The sequence below is a fragment of the Epinephelus fuscoguttatus genome, linkage group LG22 (genome assembly GCF_011397635.1).
Source record: "Epinephelus fuscoguttatus linkage group LG22, E.fuscoguttatus.final_Chr_v1".
NCBI classification, from domain to species: Eukaryota; Metazoa; Chordata; class Actinopteri; order Perciformes; family Serranidae; genus Epinephelus; species Epinephelus fuscoguttatus.
In genome coordinates this window covers 15,801,355-15,823,692 of record NC_064773.1, presented here as the reverse complement: position 1 = coordinate 15,823,692, position 22,338 = coordinate 15,801,355, and the positions used below count along the sequence as shown (strand labels likewise).

At 43.5% G+C, this 22,338-nt stretch overlaps 1 protein-coding gene across 2 annotated transcripts in view; it reads right to left on the bottom strand.

Moving 5' to 3' along the window:
* plxna4 (plexin A4) overlaps window positions 1-22,338 on the bottom strand; it is a 364,224-nt gene that overhangs the window by 245,842 nt on the left and 96,044 nt on the right. For both annotated transcript variants that reach the window (XM_049566659.1, XM_049566658.1), the window contains exon 3: window positions 19,962-20,144. In XM_049566659.1, coding sequence (XP_049422616.1) covers window positions 19,962-20,144 — 183 coding nt within the window. The remainder of the gene's footprint in view (window positions 1-19,961; window positions 20,145-22,338) is intronic.

Below are 22,338 nucleotides of genomic sequence, written 5' to 3'. Positions count from 1 at the left end.
ATTGAGAGAAGACTAAAAATATTATAGGTTGAACCTAGTGTGTGTTTATCTTGCTACTGAATGGGGAGGCATAAAAGGGAGCATCAGAGTCTACAATAAATTAAAGGAAAGGAATACAAGATAAGAGCAGAAAGGGTAAAGAATGTATCTTTGGTAGCGTTTTACAAATTCACAAGCAAAAAGAAAAACTGACTTTTAATGAGTCAGAGCTCTGGAGGGCTGTAGCACTTTTGCTGGCATTCTACTGGGACAAATGAAGCCTAAATAACATTCTCCTAAGAGATGAGAATGCCCCCTCCAATCCTCCTCCTCATTTGCTCGGTTTTGCTCATTTTGCATATCATCCAACATGCACCACCCCCACCCGCCATAACTCCCCAAATTGGCACCACAAGCTCATTATTCAACTACTGGTAGACGTGTTGGCCTTATGTGCAAATCAGAAAGGGGTAGCTTATCCAGCAGCTGCTAGCTGGCCCGATGATCTTGAGTAAGATTGGAGTGCTGAATCAAAGACCTCCACTGAGTAGCGGTTTTAACACGGGGAGTGATGAAGGAGGCAAAGCGTGGTGCAATACCAGCCCACTAGGAGATTATTTGACTGACAAACAGATGAGCCAATCGTGTGAAGATAGCAGCAAGGGGTAGAACAAGGGGGCAACAGCTCCTTCTCCGTACTCTGGCATCCATCGCTACCTCCCCGCTTTCCTTGTTTCTTCATCCGTCTGGATAGAAGCGAGCGGGACTGATGTTTCTATTTCAGAACGTGTCTCCCTTGGCGTGTCTTCGTCGGCCAAGTCTGTAGCCCACGCTGTGTGAAACAGGGTGCCTGCCAACATGTTCTAACACACACAGTTACATCTGTAGTGTGCTAAGCCGCCAGGGAATCAGAGCCTAAACTGTAGGGCATTGTATCACAACACAAGGTAGTAGTGAGAATAAATAGAGCTAAACCAGCATCCACCTTTAAAATGTGCTGATGATGCAATGTGATGCAAGCATGATGCATGTTGTGTCTTGTATTTTTGTTATGTTTTAAATAACCTTTCAACTGTTGTGTTAATGGATTTCATTTAAATTGGAAAAATCTCGTGTAAAATGGGACTCCATTGTGTTCAGAGCAGGATTTGGTCACATATGAACTCAACTGGTGAAACACTTCCTGCTGAGAATGCACACACTGTTTGGGCTTTTACTTTCCCCAGACTGACAGACAGCACTTTCTATGTGGCTGCAAAGCTTATTGGACAGGACTTGGGAGCTGACAGTTAAGCTGCTACTGCGGACGAGGGCCAAGCAATGATGGTGGCGGCAGAAGGAGAGGAGGACAGTGGTTTGGTTGGTTTGCCAGTTGTAGGAGCGGGCAGCTGAGACTAAACGGCAGTAATGGCCTAACGAGGAGAGATCTGGAGAGCCAAACCAGATGGAACGGCCACAGCCACGTGCCTGCCTGGCAAAGCTCGTGGCTTGTTAGCCAAACACAGACACAGACAGAGATTTACTAAAAGATGAGGACAAAAAGATGGGAGGAATGTTGAAATGAGATGAAGGGATGTCTCTTCTGCATCTCAGTTTCCTCTTCCCTTCCATTTCTTTTTAATACTACATATTTAATGGACAGTTTTGCTAGTCCTCTCTATGTGCTCTTCACACCTCCTCTCTGCATCCTCTGTCTGTAACCAAAACCTTTTCTCTGATTGATATTCAGCACATTCGGTGACTAAGCTTTTTCCCCTTCCTCTATGTGCTAAGGGCTTAACTTTAATGAAAGGGGAGAAGTTGATTACATATGGGGAGCAAAAACTAGGCCTCCATCTCCAGGGAGGAGTGTAGTAGACGAGATGCCGCGCTGAGTTTTAGTCAACAATGAAAGCAGACAGAGAAAAAAAGGGGAAATGGGGTTGGGGGGGTGTGCACATCAGAGTATCCTTGGAAGCCAAATTTCCCAGGGTGCTTAAATGTCAGGAATCAAGGACGTGGAGAAAGGGATAAAAAATATCCATGGTGCTGGCTTTTTAGAGGATTCAGGCAGGTACTAGCAACACAAAGATACACTAAAACATGTAAGCACACACACTCATATGCTCACACCTCTGTCAGCATGCAGAGCTCCAGTTTGTGAAGCTGCAGTGCTACTGTGATGGGTAACCTAAATCCATCTTTGACTATTACAGCAGTGAGCGGTGACTGGACTGAGGTTGTGCTGGCTGATGTCATGCCAGCAGACAATATTTCGACAGATAGAAGAGAAACACATGGTATATTCCCAGTGCTTATTATGCTCTTGCTCACAGAAAAGCATTGTACTGTACTGTGCTGCACAAAAAAGGATCGTCTTTCTCTCACAACTTTTCCCACTGGATCGTTTCCGATTTGTTTCGAGCTACATTAGAGGGAGGAAATAGGAAGCCGACACTATTAGAATCCCTACCTTAAACTTTTCTGACAGCTTCTCTCACATCACGCTGGGTGCCTCTGCTTTTATTGTGTTTTCTATTATAGTGATGAATGTTTAGAAGAACTCCATACCCTCCAAATACTCACATATTAACACACTGCAGGTCTATTTTATTATCCCTATTAAACAAACCATGAGTCCAGTCCACAGCAGGGATGAATATTAAGCAGGAAAGAGCTGGCACTTGCTGAGAGAGTGAAGGAGAGGGATGGAGGGTGTGCAGTGATCGAGTCTCACGTGCAGCTACTCAAAAGGTGTCACAAACAGTGTGTTTGTGCTAGTGATTCTGGACTCAGGGGGTATTGCTCTCCTAAAAAACAATTAATGAAGTGTTGCACTGGCTCCCTCCCTGGATTTTAGTTGGCAAGAGTTGATAGGGAGAGGGAGGGGAGGGCATGGATGTGGGATGAGAGTGTGGAGTGCACCACTACACAGCACCATACTGGTGGACACAATTAATAGTTTTGTAATACTTATCAGTAGGGATGGGTACCAAACTTTGTACTTTGAAGGGTACAGACTGAATTGCATCAGTGCCAGATTTTGGTACCTGGAGTGCATCTGGGTGAGAATGCAGGGTTTGGACAAGATGCTCAGGTGCCACAAAGTGCCCATAAGCCTTGAAGCCAGCCATGGAGCTCTGCTGAGCCACCAGGTTTAACTTCGGACAGGACGCTGAAGCACCCATAAGACGGGAGGCTAGCCACAGAGCTCCATGGTGGCTCCGTCAGCCTCCCAGCACACCAAAACTATCGCTGCAGTGCCAATCCACCCCAATAGTTCTGGTGTCTGGTCTATTGTCATTTCCATATCATTTTAGTAATAGCCTAGTATTGCAGGTGAGCAGACACACTTACACACACAAGCAGACAGACAGGCGGAGGATTGGCGCTATGTGTGATTAGAAAAGAGCTTCTCTGCTTTTTAGTCTACTATGTCACCCCTACAGTTTGTACAAAGCTCCATTTTGGATATCAAGTTGAAGGTAAAGCACCAAAAAAAGGTACCTGTGGGTACTGGCAGTGAATTCCAGGTACAGGTTCATATGTGAACAGTACCCAACCCTACTCATCAGACAGAGGAGATACGCATCAAGTGTTTGCAGAAGAGTTAGCTATATGCGCGCTAGACCTGGACGTGCTATGTCCTCAGACATGCTCACGTCTGCCTTAAATGTATATGTTAGGAAAGTAATAAAGACATATTTGTCAATCAGAAATATTGTCTCAACTAACTTAGACACCACAAAGTAAGGAGACTAATGTGTAAAGCCATACACTTCACAAAAATTGTTCAAAACTCCTCCACTGACAGCAGCACACTGGGCATTTTAGCACTATAACATTTGACAACAATGGCCAGTAATTAAGACCTCCTTAGATTTCAGAACTGCATACCTGTACCAAGCTATTTTTTAGCTGCATGTATTTAAAGATTAAAGAGTCCTTGTTCCAATGCTTTTCTCCCTGTTAAGGATGTGTGGTGCACACACGCCACATATGCAGCCCTAGGGCAGAAACTGCATCAGTTTGTGTGTGACTAAATGTGTTAGTTACAAATCAGTTTTTGTAAACAGCATGCACGGCTGAACTTGGCTGCCACACCTTTCATTCCAATCTATGTGAAGGTGAGATTTAGAGAAAAGAAGGGAGGAGGCCACACCTTCAGCCTACACAGACCACTGATAATGTGTCTTAGTCTGGACAGAGATGAGAGCCAGTGTGAACTCCAAACTACACACAGATCACAGAGGTGTGATGGCAGCACAGCTGCTACAGTAATATAAAATACCACACCAACCCACTATCAACATTTTAAAAGTGTGAGTGGTTAAACCAGTTTTGCCGTTTTCCTTTAAAACAAGGAGTGTCTCTAACTGCAGATTGGCAATTACCATTCTGTGTGTGCAGCAGGGGGGAAAAAAATCCCATAATCCTTTGGGAGTGCTGGTGTAGCTGAGATAAAAATCCACTTATTAAGGTCTGTGTAGAGGATGGAAAAAGAAAGGGTGGGGAGAGGAGGTGAGAGGAAAAGAGAAGACTGCAAGGATAGGTGTCCGAGATTACAGATGTTAATTTCTCTTCCTCCTTTTACTTGCCTCTGCTGTCTTTTTCATATCTCTCCCAGCATCCCTCTCTCAGTCTCTCTCCCTACGTCCTTCTCATTTATTTACTCTCACCATCTCTCTCTCTTTCCCTCTCTGCTGTCATTGTGTCTATGAAGCAGCTTCAGTACCTGAGGCACACTTCAAAGTCTTGATGTCAGACAGAGAGACCCAGGGACCCTTTTAAAGATGTTTACGCTGGCATCTGCTTAATGGGCGAGTCAGAGTAATCTAAATCGCAACTCACTGACACCACTGCAGCTACATTAGAGGGTGTGTGTGAGCATGTGTGTCTTGTATGTGTCTGCGAGATGAGTGGGAGGATAAGCTGAGCAATATAAGAATGTGCAAATAAAGCAAAACAAACAAACAGGTGCTGGGAGTTGCAGCTGATGTTTGCAAGAGACTTAATACATGTGGAGGCTAATAGAAGCTTCCAAACACAGACTATACCGATGTGCGCCCGCAAACACATGGAGAGGAAATGTCTCATTCACCTCCCATTCACACGTCCCATTTTCCATTTACCTGCAATCTCAACAGGTTTGCATACTCCCATGTGCATGCAAACAAACACAACCCCCCTCGGCAGCGCACGCTTCCATCTGCAGTCTCGGAAGTCTCCCTTGCATTTGAGCCTCGCTACAGAGTGCAGCCTAGCCTAGCCTTGCCTCCCTGTCTGGCTGCTAGCATTTACTGCAGGGAGGAGAGAGACTGACCCAGTTGTGAGGCAAACTGTTCTCTGCAGAGAGAGAGAGAAAGGGAGAGAGACGGAGAAGGGAGAGGTGGAGGAGAGGAAAAGGTGTGTGGGGGCACTAGTCGCCCCAAGAGACCCACGGTGTGCAATGATTGGCTACAGGCGTGCAGGGAAGGGGGGTAGTGAGAGAAGGAGGGGTGGCAGAGGGCTCACCTGCAATGGTGTGTCCTCTATAGCGGCACACACTCAGCCATAAATCACAGAGACTTGAAGAGGGGAGAGAGGAAAGGATGGAGATATAGAGGAGAGAAAGAGGTAAAGAATAAGAGAAAGAGAGATGAGTTGCTCCTACGAATCCAAAGACGGAGAGTTATAGTAGGAGTATGGGTGCTACATGCGCTAGCACTGAGACAAAATGGGGAGAAAATGGATCTGCTTCAACCAGTCATCCATCAATGATCTTGAGAAAATCCATTACACACAAAGTGATGAAAGTTTGTGTGGAGCAGAATGAAGAAGAAAGAGAGACATACTCGACAATGAGCTTCTGACAAACCAGCCCTGGAGTGAAAAGAACATGAATCTTCACTTACCCTTGATCATCATGAACCTTAAGTTATGACTGGTTATGACTGCCATACCATAATAATGGTATGGGAGGCACTGATGGGAAATTACGCTCCGGCCCTGACAGGGTTACTACTCACCATCCATCCACTGAGCTACACAGAAACACACTGTGTGATTAGTTGCCAGACATTGTATTGATTTTCTACTGCTGGAGCACAAATTAACAATCGCCATGCAATGATTTGGTCCTCGCACACAGGCAAATGCCAACGCATGAAACTAAATTGAAATGATAATTAATGCACTGTAATTTTGTTGGGGTGCAGCTACTATAAACTTTTTCTATACCATTTAATTAACGATAAATTACCTTTAGGAATTGTTAATTAAGTGTTGGAGAGCCCATGCCTTCACAGTCTGCTACACAACAGTAATTAATGCCAATTCAAGCGCTTCTTCCAATGCATAGGGAAAAAAAAGTGGTGGCGGCGGTGGCGGCGGCGGCGGCGGCGGCGTCTTCCTTCAGTGACAGCCACAGAGGGCGATTCAGCCACCTTTGACATGAGTCGAACTCTGTGTAAATGTGTAAGTGTGTGTGTACGTGTGCGGGAGACAGCTATGTTTGGAGTGTTTCTCTGTGGTTACCTACTCAATGATCCATCAGTAGAAGAGAGAGAAAGAGAGAGAAACCTTGGACATAATTACATTCCCATTTGCTGGCTTGACACAGACTTGATATGGCTGAAGAATGTTAATAGCGATGCTAATTAACTGGCTGAGCAGATCTAGGCTTTAGGAGTGAGCCTGACAGGCGAGGTAGAGGAAAAAACCTCAGATGTGTTGTATGAGTATGAACAGTTGAGAGATGTAACTAAGCAATTATCTTTTGTCATCTGAAGCATGGTTGTGCTGTCAAATGCTTGTCACCCCAAAACTATCTAAGTGTACATTTGTTGCAGGAATTATATAAGTGATGAAAATGCTAATATTTAATGGCTTGCTCTTTAAATACTCTGCTCTTGATGTGTTAATGCTTAAAGAGATTGTCTCATTATTACACATCTGAATGTGCTGTAGGTAGAGGTGGGTTGATTTCCGGTTTTGCTCGTCCCATATATGAGCTTAAACTGGTTTGATTTTATGCAACATGTACTGACGGCGTCACAGCGCTAAATCCAACTTGTACTGATTAGTAATTGGCCGTATGATAATGTGATTAACATAACATTATGTTTGTTAACGGACTAATGGAGCCACGAGTGTCTGACAGGCCGTGAGTCGAGAACGGCAACATGAAGAAGATCAAATTTCTGTGGGGGTGAAAGAAGGGAAGAGTTGCGCATGTTGTGCTTGTTTACTAGAAAGTTCATGTGTTTTTTGGGGTGGACCAGACAATACAGAGCAGAGTTAGTCTCTCAAAAAAACTAAAACTGTACCACTATGGCAACAATTTGGATTTGAAGTCAACAAAAAAAGTGTCTTAACTTTTGTCCAACACCTTGTTTCTTTTATTTATTCCTGTAGCTTGCCTTGAAAGCAAAACAATGGATAAGGAAAAGCAAAATCATGAAGCTAAAGTTAGGATTTATCTACATGAAACCTCCTTATTTCACTACAAAAACCAAAATAAGGTGACAGCTAACTGGAGTGAAATTGCTGGGGTGTCACGTTACTTCAGCCATCTTTTAAGCACAGCCGATAGGTAGCCCATGCTGTTTAAATTACATAACAGAAGTGATTCCTCAAGGGATTCAGTGTGGACAGAAAGCTCAGATGTTACACGATCCATCACGATAGTCGTACGCTCGTTGCTGGTGGGACACAGTGTCATTATGGTCCAACTCAGGAGTGGCTGCTGAGTCAAGTGCGACACCCTGTAGCATAATTCAGTTTGCCAGTCCAGTCTGGCTCCTATCAAGCTGGTGTGAAACTCCTTTCACTGGCCCAACCCTCACTGTAGGTACATTGGTTAATCCAGGTTTAACAGCATCAGTTATAAGCTAAGTTTGTGATACTTGTTATCCACAGTCATCAGTGTCAGTGAAGACAGGTAACCCAAAAAGAGCTTAATTAAGTCAAACTTGCTTCGTGATATAGGCCCCCATGCCCGCCTGGCAAAGCCACCCTCGCTGAGCAGCTTGTAAACACACACAGGCTGCCAGCTTTTCTCACTGGACAGCAATACAACATGTTAATTAGAATAGAAAAAAAGGGAATGGAAGGAGGGAAGGACAGACTGATAGACAAGGAAAGCAGAGGAGAGAGGGAGAGAGAGAGTAGGATGTGAAGAAGCTAAGAGGCAGAGGAGGACATGGAGTAATGAGTAGAAGCAAATGAAATGGTAGAAAATAAAAAAGAGAGGAAAGAAGGGAGGAAAGAAGAGAGTATTTAATGTGCGTTTGCTGTTGCGGCTTGCAATTCACCTGACACTAGAATTTACTAACAACACCATCACTGTATTTGATGTTTCTTAACAGTTTATATCCTAAAAGTGCAGTCAGTGATTCTAACCCAATACAAATTTTGTCTAATTCAGCCAGTGTCTCCTCGCAGTGCACAATCTGTCCTTTCTGTGTGCATGCTGCAAAAGAATTACTGTGTTCCAACACAGCCGTGATAGCCTGACATTGCCAGACCAAATTGCAAATACGAGTAAGTCTGAAACCTCTCAGTTCAATTTCAATTTCTAAGGAACGTTACCAACAGCCATGACATTTTGGCCATCACCATCTTTGATTTTTTTTGGACTCAGAAGTGACCAGAGAGGGTGAAGCTGTGGAGAAATGAGGGGTGGATCTAACTCATAGACTGCGGTCACACTTTGCAGATGGCTTGTCACTTAAAGCGGCCCGACCTTAATTATGTGTAACTTTGTCCCTAATAAAATCTATATTTGTTTGCGGATATTTGTTTGGGTGTTGAGTTCAAACATCAGCAACTTTTTCCATAAATGCTGACTCCACTTTTAACAAAGCTGAGACTGCATTCCCCACTATGTGAGACACTGGTGAACAAGCTGCATGGATATTTAATTGATGCACAAATTAAGCATTTCCCAGCTTCACAAAGCCAAACCACAATTTCTGCTTTGCTCGCTGTGGTCTGGCATTTCTCAGTAGGTATTTACTCAGATTGCAGGCATTGTCGCTGTGTATAGACCAAAATTACTTTGTAAGCGACTAGATCAGAGGCATCAAAAATTCAAAATTATGAGCTTCACAAAAAGTAGCAGGACAACTTCACTGGACTACATAAGAGTATTGTCAAAAAATGGCAAGATTTCTGCAGTCTCTTAGTCCAAACAGGGGGAAATGGATTTAAATAACCACAAATACAGAAGAGTTATTTAATCTGACAAAATACACTTCTTCCCCAACATCTAAGAATTCTGAGATTTCCTGCTGAAGTACTCAACAAAACATCCACTGAGAAGAGATAAAAAACGACAGGCGCAAATTATACTTTCGATCAAAGCACAGCAGCCAACCTTGTCTTAACCCTGAGCCAGCAACACATCAGAGTCAACTACAGTTCAAACTGCCAGGAAACGGAAAGATCAGACTGAAGTTAGTCATTTTCTCTCTCCAACTTCTCTGCTGGCTCAAGCCTTTCAACTCCATGTACACACTGCGGAGAATAGCCACTCAAATCACTCACAGCTCAATAGGCTGCCACATACTGGTACTCTTCTCAATAGGTGCAGACTCACGAGAGTGAAATGAACATCAAACTCTATTTCACCACTCTCACCCTCTCCTCCCATCAGAGCGTCTCCCTTTACCCTTTCTCGACATTCTCTCCATCTCTGTGGCATTCACCCATCAGTCTTGCTCGCCAATTCTGCCCTCGACACTCTTTCAGTTCCTCTCTACCTCCTTTCTGTAGCTGTTCACCCACTCTCTTCCTGCTTCCCATGTCAAAAAAGATCTGTGTAAATAAATAAAAAAAACACATTTCTCCAAGCCTTGTGTGTGAATACTAATTCAATTTCAGAGGAAGGTTGGAAAATGTTAAAAATATCCAGCAGCATAACATCGAGTTGACATTCCAAGGTAGTTTAATTTCAGTCTGACTAAAAGCTGTTGCAGCTAATCAGCAAGTCAGAACAACATAAAGAGCATCTAGGCTGTAACACTACATGGACCATGATGCATAGCTGGAGGCTCACCTTTGCGACAAGCTGCAGCAATACAGGAGTTTAAAGCAATCGAGTGGTTTGTGTGTTTGCGAACGTGTGTGCAAACATGGTGTCAACCTGCAGTGAAGCAGGTGGTCACCGAGGTTGGTTGTGTGTATGTGTGTGTGCACTCATTGCTCTGCTCAGCCCCTGGCAGCTCATCAATTATAAAGGAGCCCTGGAAAGGAGGGATAAGGCCAAGCTACAGCAATGGCATCTATAAATACACACCTGAATGACACGTGTGAGGTGAACAGCTATTTTTTGCATACGACCACGTACGCACACACATGAAGGTTGACAGCGAAACACGCCGAACGCACAAGCAATGTCATCCACCATATCAGGGCACTTTGTGTATCTGTTGAGTCAGGATGGCAGAGTGCACAGCGGCTGCTCTTTGCTAACCCGAGCACCATGTGATACTCCATCTAAATCAGAGAAGAGATTGCTTTGCCCCTCTTCCCTCATGTCTTTCATCAACTAAACACTGTGTCTCGCTGAATGGCCAAATGGAAAAGTTGAGGTGTGTGTGCGCGTGCAGGAGTGCGGGTAAATTCCATAATGGTCTAGAAGACATGCTCTATCACTCCCTGGTGGCTTGCTCCCTTGCTTTCTGCTTCCATCTCACTCTCTGTTTCCATGTCCCTCCACCTTTTTTTTTATTTTCCTTTGGATTATTTAGCCCCTAGTTTATCTCTGCATCCATCCGTCTCTGCTTTCTCTCTCATATGCGCCATGTGTTGCACTTCAATCTCCCAGCAATATATCCCGCTCTGCATCTCTCCATCTGTCTTTTCGGTTTCTCTATAATGCATCCATCTCTCTTCATCTCCTGCTTGTCTCTTTTCAACTCTATATCAGTTTCATCCCCCAACCTCCAAACCATGCCCAGTTTCCTTGCATTTTTCTGTCTCTCCACCTCATCGTCCATTCCCCTATCCTTCCCTTCCTCCCTCCAACTCTACCCCATATCTATCTACAAGCGAACACTAAGGCTTCCTGACTGAATTCAACATGGACTCTGCCTGCTGCCCAGTCAGACCGCCTGGCTACTGGACGGCGTGTTTTGTGTTGGCAGCTGGCAAGGCAAGTATTGTGGGGATTGTGAGCACACGAGGCAACCACTACCTTCTGATCCTCTTCCCAGGCCATTACTGGACTTCGCTTCTCATTAGCTGCCGTGATTTTCTGCACAGAATTTACTAATATATACACAGAGACTCGTATACAAGTATGACACACACATACACACACACAGACTGTTTACCAACTCCCTAAATCTAGAGGAGAAATTGGACCTTGGAAGGGGGCCTAAGCAAACATTGTGCACCAAGCAATTACCAGACGAAGATGTATGTGGAAACAATTGGCCAGGAACAATGGTGCAAAAAAAAAAAAGCGCTAAGAAAAGAAGCGTAAGGTGAAGGGGGGCTGGCAGGGACTGCCGAGGGGTTCCCATTGACTGATTCCCCTTGACATGCCCCTCTATCTCTACAACAAATAGCAGAGCAAAGCTGGGTAACAGACAGCAGTTAACACAGCGAGACGAAAACACCAACACATTAATATTGTGCGTTCAATCAGCCTTATGAGGTGGACAGCACCTGTCATCGAACACCAGCCCACTATCATCAGCACAGATCATCCTAATGTGCACTCAGTCCATTGTATCCACATAGCACTGTGTGTGCAGTGCTGCAAGCCTCCCTGGGAATTAAATACATGTGTATCCCAATACACTCTTAGATATGTGTGTGTGTTTGTCTCCCCAGCGTTGATGCCTTCTATACATTCTATACGTGTGTGTGGAACAGACTGTGCTACCATGGCAACTTACGACTGAGCATGCTTTAGTGTGTGCTGCTGTGCTAGCTGGTGTGGGAGCAGCAACACACACATACACAGTGCCAAGGCAACTGGGAAGACTGCTGAGGAATACTTAACAGTATGGGAACATTGACATTCTGGGAATACTGGCTCGATGCAGCAGCGGTTTAGACCACTGGCCAGAATGAATGGACTACTGGGTGGGGTTGTAATGGCTGCTGGCCATGGTGATAGTAGCAGTGTGTGCACCTGTGTTGAAGAGCATTGTGTTTATAGCATAACAAGGGTGGGGAGGGGGCTTAAATCATAAACCAGTGTCCCCCCACCACACGCACACACGATGCCTGCCCGTCCTAAAGCATATTTCATCATTAGCTCTAAGCAGTTAATCCTCTGCTCCACTGACCATGGCTCAGCTCAGCCCATTTCAATAATCTGCATCTGGGGCTAAGCAACCCATCATACACACATGCAGAGACAAGCACACACACACACGCATGCAAAACAAGGACACAATCAACCCACAAAACATATGGGACTGGTCCAGAGCAATAAATATCTCACGTAAAAGCTCTCACACCCACACGCGCGTACATCTATCCGTCCGTCCATAATCTATTGTGCCAACAGCAGAGCCAGTTAGCAGAGCAGCCCCTGTTCATTTATTAGACAGGGAGTGCCACAGAAATGCAATGTTAATTGTGATTGTAATACATTTAAAAGAAAATAATTGGATATATATTTCAATCAATCGACGTGGCTCTGCCATTTAAACTATTCTCACTTGATTAAACTAGAAGCTTTTCTTCAACTTTATTTGAACCGAAGAGATGTCGACATACACTCAGCAATACAGCAGTAAATAAGTATAAGGATTTCTCTGTGAGGTGTAACAAGAACACAAAAACACGAAAAGCGCACATGTAAAGTCACCTGAAGTCCCTATAATGAATGTAAATCAATTAACATGCCATATATATAACACACACCTACACACAACTCATCCACAACCTGTGCTTAAAAAAAACAGCTTACATCCATGTCTGTGCAGACTCATATGTAGCTGTGACAGTGCTTCGGATATGAATGATGCTACAAAGAAGCCACGAATTCTAAACGTGGATGCTTTAAACACATCTCCAACCCAGCAGTGCAAGATCTATACAGCACCATTTCAAGGTGGACACCCAAGATAAGTGTAGCCTATTTAACTATCTGCACAAATGTCTACCCTTGAGATATGATGCTGAATAATGGCCAGAAAAGTGTTTTTGCAGAACATTATGATGTCACAGTGAAGATGACCTTTGCCCTTTTGGATATAAAGTGCCCTCATTTCATCATGTTATCCTATTAGACATTCGTGTGAAATTGTGTCAAAATTAATATATGATTTCTTGAGTTATGTCCAAATACGTTTAGTGAGGTCACAGTGTCCTTGACCCATGACCACCGAATTCTAATCAGTTCATTGTTGAGTCCAAGCAGACGTTTGTGCCAAAGTTCAAGAAATTCCTTCAAGGTGTTCCTGAGGATTACGATCATGAGAATAAAACAGACAAAGTCACAGTCACAGTGACACTGACCGCCATAATCAAAGCAATTCATCCTAGAGTCTAATGGACGTTTGTGCCAAAGTGGAAGGAATATCCTTGAGGCCTTCTTGACATATTACTTTCACAACAACTGGACAGACAGATGGACAACCCAGAAACATAAAGGCGGGGCGTAGGCATAAGGAATCTAACATGTACTCATAAATACAGATATATTGCACATCTGCAGTAAGGAATTTAAAATGATATCCAATAATTTAAATGGCACTGACATAAGCAGCACTGCCTCAACCCTTATGTATTGAACCGTATTGTAACACTGACAGACGTCTACATTAAACTACAGAGTATAAATTGCTGCTTAGCAAACACATGCAAGATTTCTTGACACTAAAAGCCTCTGAGTAGCTATTAGGAATGAGTATCTTTAGACATCCTCAAAGAAGTTGATACAGAGGACATTTTTACTGGTACAGCTGGTCAAATACTAGATATATTTAGTAACAAAAAAGAATTATATAAAACTACATTTCAGTGATGCAATGGTGTGAAATGCTTTTCTCTGATCTGTATCTGATTTTTAAAATACTTCTACAGTCAATCTCAACAAATTATATATATATATATATATATATATATATTCAAAGGAAATCTTACTAAACAGAATGAAGGACTTGAAGATTTCTGTTGAGGCATGCATAGAGAAGGAGAAAAATTAAATTAAAGATAAATAGCATGTTTGTGTTGATGAGGGCGGACAGGTTGTAAAAGGATAAAAGATTACATCGGCTGGAAAAAGCTGGACAGAGTATGAAACAAAGAAATTGGCAGAGGTTGAGTCAAAAGTGAGAGTCTGACCTTTCCCTTCCCAACAACAAACATTAACCATTCAGCGTCTGAATTGACCTGTTTCTAGCTCATGCCATCTCCCCTGACAACCTTAAATGACAGATCTCTCTGTCTCCACACTACTCCTGCAAGCTTTTCTCCTCTCCCTCAAGAAGCTACAGCAAAGTGTCACTGATTCACCTCTCTGTCTCACTCTCTATGTGTCATGTCTTTCTACCCTCCTTCCTTGTTTCCATGTCACCACAATTCTTCCTCCATTTTTCCCCTCTTTCTTTCCATGTGTTTGCTGCTTCCTCCTCTTCTTCTTCCCTCTTCTCTGTCTGACTGGAACAGATTGAAAAGTAGTGGCTGTGGTTGAGAGGTGAACGAATTGTCACAACCCAACACCCTGCTCTTTGCCTTTGGCCAAATACTGACAAATGCTCTGTGGAGAAGATGTTTTCCTTTCTTTTTTCTCCCTGTACCATCACTCCATGTATGAGTCTGCTTTTACAAACATTACCTTTGGCGGTGCCTTGCATAAACTGGTGATATCTAGGGCACAGAAACACTCACACATTCATCCACAGCTTCTTTGACCTCACTACCTTTGCATGCCATGTCTTGCCTTGCTCATTCTTGTGCCTTTGTCTATGTCAAGTTCAAGGTTAGCTGCTCATTGTATTGAGCGCCAATGCTCCCCCATTGGGACGGACAGAGCGGAGATGCATTAGCACCTCGGCAGGTGGGCCTCAATCTCGTCTCTTCGCTCCCTTTTCTCTCCACTTCTTCCCTCCACACCTCCCTCTCGCCCATCGTCCACCTCTCCATCCAAGGCCCCATGGAGATACCTGGCCAGCCTTTGTCCAACAGTGTGTATGTGGCCTGCTGTGTGGGTGTAAGTGCTCACTGATGCATGCATGTGTGCTTATCTCAATACATGCAATCGTGTGCAGTGTGTGAGTATCATGCATATGTGTTCGTACAGTCGTGTACCTCTCATGCTAATGTGCAGCCTGACCAGATGACCATAAACTAAACCCAAGCCCGCAGGGGGTTAAGGCTTTCCCCTTGACCTGCTGCTGCGCACTGACCTGCAGTAAATGGGTTTAAAACTTACCGAGCCTCAGCCTTTTATCTCCATCACATCTCCATCTCCTCCTTAAGCCACAGACCAACGCACACACAAACTGACCGACAGACAGGCTGACAGAAGCCATATGGTCCATTCACTTCCAATGGCAGGAGGTAGCCATCAAAGAGCTCTCACTGCAACTCCACTCAGCCATGGACAGATAGACGCAGGGAGGGAGGGAGATGAAGGGAAAAGGACGAGGGAAATTATAAGGAGAGGGCAAACAGAGGTGGAGAAAGGGAGGGGAGACTTCGGAATACGAGGAGAAAGAGGCAAGAAGTGTGGCGAAGAGTGAAGAGGAGACATCCTATCAATTCAAAGGAGCTAGGAGTGAGGTGGAAACAAAAAGAGTGAGGAGAAGGCATGCAGGTGTACAGATCGTTTAAGCCCTGTGTGATGTGAGGGTTTTAAGCCTTGTGTGAGACAGTAAAGGCCAAGCATGGCTGTAGCTGTGGGCATGTACAGAATTCTACTGATTCGACAGCACTGCCTGTTTTATGCTGACAGAAGGGTGTTATGAAATTCAGCTTAGACTGTGTCAATACGGACTTTACACAACACAGCCACTCAGCATCAGAAACATCTAAGGCAAGGGCAGTGTATGTGTGTGTGTGGTCTTGTACAACATGGACGAATTTAAAAATGGAAGACCATGAGAACAAAGTGAGGAACTTTGGCTGGTCCCAACTTCTTCAAAGGACTGTTTGAGAGTAAAGACTTTGGAGTTAAGATTAAAATAAGCCTTGGTGAAAGTTTAGTTTAAAAAGATCTTTTTCTCATGTTTTTTTTTTTTAAGGATGTAGTGATTTATCGGCAGAATGTCGGTATCGGCAGATATTCACTATACTGAATGTCACTTGCCTACCAGCAAATAAGCTGACATTCACCGATGGCCAATGTTGCGTGACATCAGTTTTGCTCAGGCTAAAAAGCGGAGTATCAGACAAGTGTCTTCCGGTCGTCCCAGGGACAATAGAGAGCATGTTTTGGTGAACAGAGATCTTCCCCGGGATGCCTTCAGGACAAAAGGACACAGTCACTGTCATCACATAAGGACACACACCCTATTTTCTCCCTGATAATGCAACATTGTGAACTACAAATCTGTGCTGAATCGTCAGCAGGAGAGTTAGGTAACGTTAGCTGCTAGTAGCCGGTGGCTGGACTAAAGGTGATGAAGGTTGCATTAAGTTACTTAATAATGCATTCAAGCTCTGAATAGTGAATCGAATAAAAATTAGTAATGGGCAGAGGTAATGTGTTCGAATGGTCTCTTGTAAAATTTAGCTTTTGGTGAGAAACTTGAATAAATACAGGTGTTTGACGGAGAGATTTATAATAAATAAAACACAGGGAATTAATGTAAATGGTAAAAAGGCTTTTGAAATTTATTTAAAAAATGTTTTATGTTAAAGAAATTTATTTTAAAAGTTGTTTCATAAATTTGTATGATTTCATTTGTGCTCATTCAAAGATAGTGTCACAAAGGGCTAAATGGCTTTTAAATAGTTTCATTATTTTCTGATAATGAAGATTTCTTTGTTTCCCTGGCACAAAAATAGGAATCAATAACAACAAAAACAAAATAAATAACTACAACAAATAAACACTGGCATTGGTATCGACCCAGAATTTCACAAGTTGGTGCATCCCTGTGTTTTGTATTGGTGAATTTCTGTTGTTTCTTCCTGGGCCAACTTTACTTTCCAGATTTTCTGTCACCTATGCTTTCCCACATCCACAAAATCATCATTATGTTCATCTTTCAGAACAACTACACAATTAACTCCAACACCACCACTTGCATCTAGCCTCCAGGGGAACCCACATAACATGAAGTCTCATCGCCCACGTCTGTCTCAGATGCCATCTCAAATATTGTCTTGTCTTCTATTGATCACTAGTTTAGGTTGAAGTTGAGGTAAAGGTTGGGGTTAAGTATGTAGCTGTGATAGTTAAGGCTTGGTTTATGGTCTAGAGAATGCATTATGCAAATATGTAATATGTTAATCATCAGTATAGAAGTACATCCGTGTCTGTAGCTTGGTCCACAGGTCTCACATTATACTAGCGAAATTTTACTCTCACCCCCATTCCATAAAACAATTTCACAAGCAAATTGAATTTAATTCACTCAGCTTCCTGCCCAGCTCAGCTTCATGATGTCATAAACCTGAGCCTGTAAACACTAACATTTAGCTCGCCCAAACACCGTTGCATTAAAGTCAATCCACTCTCTTTTACCGTAATGCTTATACTTATTCAGGGTGACGTGTTAGTCACAGGAACATAAATAACGCTGGAAAAAAAACAGAGAGACTCAAAGATAGTGTGTGAGAGAACAAGTGAGAGAGAGGAGGAGGGGGTTGAGGGATGGAACAAGTAAGGTGGAGGAGTGTATATAAATCAACATCCATTAGCGGAGGGGTTATAAAGTCACTGATGAAGGAGGTGGACTGAGGCTCAGACCTTTTATTGTCTTGTTGTTGTCTTTTATTGCCTGTGATGTCATCTAATGGTATACAGTTAACGACAGGGGAGGGGAAGTATGTACATGGGAGGGGAGGATGGGGTTGTAATGGGGCTGTGTGTACGTCTGTGTTGACACAAGATATTGATCACCTTTTGTCAAAGCTGGTGTGTCTCTGTGGAGCTTCCTTTGCCTGAATATACCATATGTGCACAATCTGATCTTCATTCATCTCAAGTTTGAATGAGAACAATGCCAAAATCCTGCAGACACGATTCTCTCAAGTGCCAATATGTGGCTTTGAGAGGGATGTCTGGAGAGAGGCCAACGGAAAGACGTAGAAAAACACCAAGATAACCAGGAAAAAAAATGTTTCTAACATCCTGAAGCAAAAACAATATTCATAAAACCTTGTAAACAACTTGTAATGCTTTTAAAACTCAGAGCCACTAAATCTCTCCCTCCTAACTCACACTCATCATCACAGATGAGCAGTAGGTATTAAATATGATTACACATTTCTCCCTGTTTGAAACATCTGCCAACGTATTGGTTATTGTTTTACAACATGGAAAACCGCTGCCTCAACCACTCTGCTCCTGTGTGGAACAAAAACAACAAGCACAGACAGGGGGCCGCAATCAACAAAAACAAACAATGTAAAAACCAGCACTCCTGTCTGCCTGTGTATCAGCAGAAAAACACCTCTCCACATCGGCCTCAATCACATCTTTGTTTAACTTTCTCCACTCTGTCTTTCATCTCTCTCCTTCAACCATCCACATACAAACTTTCTCTGTCCCTTTAAGACATGCATCATTTCGGAGTATAGTCCATCTGTCCAAACTCTCCCTCCAGCTCAGCCTTCCTCTGCCTCCCTCAGTCACTCCATCCTTCTCTTTCCTCCTCTCTGTGTAATGCTGTTTTCCCCAGGCCCGTGAGGCTCACTGCCCCAGAATTAGTCTCAGTCATGGCCCTATGATATATGTGTGCGTGAGTGCGAGAGAGTGGGAGTAAAAGCACAGGAGCTGCCACCCTTCTATCACACCTAGCAGCAGTGCATCATCCCATTAGCCCAGAAAAGGGGCTACCACATGGGGGAGGGCACAGGGGCATGAGGGGAGTCTAGGGTGGAAGCAACAAACACGCCAAAACCCAGCTTATCCAGTGCTGTTTAACTCTGAGGAGACAAATCTTGTTTAGCCAAGGGCTTTGCTGTCACACGGAGTGTGACATGTTTTTCAAGGGAGAGACGGTTATGGTCAGAGATGTTCACAAACACTATGGCCGACACTCGGAGCTGCAAAAAGATTCTCAAAGGTTTTCAGGAGCTTTAAAGCCATCAGAGCCCATCAAATTACTAATTATGTAATAATAATCTAGATTCCCCGTTACTGTATTACCAATCACTAGACAGAAATGTGGTACATTGTGAAGAACAAATGTGAGTTATATAGTTTCCTGTGCTGATACACGGGAATGCAGTTAAGCAAATCACTTAATAAATGATGTACTCCATCCTATTCTGATCCCTCAAACTGCTTCAAGAAACAGATAAGAAACTTTGTCTAATCGATTCTGCAACATGCTGATCTGTGCTGTCTAGCAAGTTCTGCAACATGCTGATGTGTGCTACAATCTGCCCCTAGGGTTCTGGATTTTATACAAGTCCAAAGTGAAGGAAAAGTACAGCGGATACTCCTGATACTGGGTGTATACGAGTGTATGTGTGATATATGGTGCAGTGGATGAGGAGGATGTTGAGAGATACCAGATAGCCTTGGCTCTAGGAATAAAACCCCCTCAGGGGGCTCTCCTGATCCCCATTCTCTCAAAACACACACACTCACACACACATACATTGAAATTCTCTCCACAGTGAAGTACACACACTTCTTCCTTTCACTCTCTCTCTCTTTCATGCACCCCCCCCCCCCCACACACACACACACATATACAGCCAACTCAGCTGATTTGCCTGAAAGTCAATCTGCCTTACTACTACTATCCTTCCTCCAATTCAGTAGTCCCCAATTCCCAGTCCTTACTCCACATTCTGACAGAGAGAAACCAAATCTCTGCCTCCATCAATTCATCCATTTCTGCTACCTTTAATCCTATATGACTGCTCCTTACCTTCTTGACGCGTCCGCTTTTTGTGCCCACGAAGACCAGCGAGTGGTTTTTGTAGACGTACGCAATGACGGAGGTCATTTTGTCAACAGCGTCAGAGAAGAGAGGTTTGCCACGCACCATCTCGGACACACCCAATGGCGCGTTCATGTCGAGACCACAAAAGTCATCGTCAATGGTCAAGAGCTGCAGTGAAGAAAAAGAAGAGAGAATACATTACACATCAGATTTAATATCAGAAATTTAATGTTTTTGACGAGAGATTTAACATGAAGGGAACTGCTTAGGCCAGCACCTAATGGTTTCTTCTTGGATGAAACTGTATGCCTCAAAGGTTTTAAGGTAGGGCGGTTTAAGTAGAGAGTTAGGCAGAGAGTCTGGTAGTAGTATTGAGCTTAGTTATCCACATATAAACCTACATCTGGTCTGATAAACAGCGAAGAGTGAACTTGAGATTAATGAAATGAGAATCAATATTTTGTGCCTGAGTATATTTTAGTAAGGGACAGATATGGATCTGGGGGAGGTCAACAAAGGAGAAACAGTTTGTATGTGAGAGAGACTGAGAGCATTTGTATGCATGTGTGCGTCTGCTGGTCCACATGCAAGAAACAGCAAATGTGGAAAGAAGTAAGAGAGAGAGATGAAGATGGAAGAAGACTGCAGTCAGGCTCTAGCTCTGTAATAGCGCCAGAGGCTGCTCTGTCAGGCACAATTCCCCACCGTCCACCCAATGCTACAGCAACTGCAGAAATGCCAGTGCGGCAAGATATTCAATGTGAAATGATTCAAAGTGAACTGAGGGAAATAAAAAAGAAGTGCTGCATCGTCACACTGAGGCAAAATCACTGCAATACATCTAAATTTATATCGAAATCTGAATCAGAGGAGGGAGAAATCCAACTCTTGATGGAGGTTCATCTGTTATGCTTTCTGTGCGGACATGCTGCTGTGATTTTGTTATTTAATACAGATGGGTGTGTTTCATGTATCGTGTCTCTCTACATTTTGTGTTTGCATGCATGCGTTTTATCCAGCCGGGGGGGACATTCATAATAGTCACTGTGGGCAGAATGACTTATGGGTTTTGATAAGAGAATAATGGTGCTGGGGAGTGGTCATTATCCTACGAGTATGGATGGATATGAAACACTGGGTTTAGGACTGAAGCAGGCATCACTCTTGATTAATAGCTTAGCAATGTGGTGGGTTGCTGTGGGGAGAGAGGCCTTGGCAGTTGACACTGCCTTTACGTTCTTTCAAAATGCACACAAATTGTCAGTAGTAAGGGGAGATAGTGTGTATGAGTTATGAAATACAAGCGCTGCTGTAATGACTTGATGAAAAACAATTCCTTGCGGACTGATTTGAATGTTCAAATCAAGTCCTTGTAATACATTATGAATACTACTGGTCTGATATGAATGATTACGCACGCACCGGTTGATAATAGCTAATTAAAGGCCCAACACAAGGTTAGCTGAAATTAAATTAATGTTTAACAACAAAAGGAACATGTCAGGTAAAGCAAAACATGAGACGGTGTAACTTTTAACTTACTGCAATTTACCTGGGCCTTACACAGGATTATCCTTCCTCCAAAACAAAAGGTGAATATGCATCGACACAATCTTGGCTTTCATTTGATTAAAAACCTATCGAGCCATTTCAAATCAGCAGCTGCTTCGTGGTTTGAGCAACAGAGGTGGGGTGCTCTGGGGGGGCAGAGGGTCTTTTAGTTTATGTCTTATTTTCCTTTTTTCCTCCTGGAAGTGCACCCCCTGGGCTTTCGATCAATCTTGCGAGCACCTAGTGTCTCCTCACAACCTTTCACTAAAGGCCATCATCATCATCAGAAGCCTCAGACTGAGCCACAGAGGAAATATGAGGTCTGCTTTCATTAGACAAATGGAACATGGCTGGTCCGGGCCACAATGAGCTTCAGGCTATATCACGGTGTTATATGAGATGATGTGGATGATCGATAGAGATAACCTGAATTTGGGTCAAGATCGTGTCACATGTTTAGAGGGTTGAGATGTGGATAGAAAGGAGTCAAAGACAGGTGGAGGTAGAAGAGATGATAGATGTCAGTGCAGAACTGAGATGCCAAAGAGAGTAAACAAAGATGAATATTGGTGCACAACAAAAAACATATTTAAGTGGACAATTTTTCCTTCAATTCACTACTCGCTCCTTGCCCTCCTCCCTCCCCTGACCTTTTCAGAATGAGCTGTTGTCAAGAATACACTCTCTACAGGTCCTAGTCAAGTCATGTGGTGGCTCAGTGCTGGATTAATGGGGCTCTGATGAGACCCAGGGTCACTCTGTGAGACCACAGTGAAATATCACTCCAGTTTGCAGCGTCAATTTTTGTTAA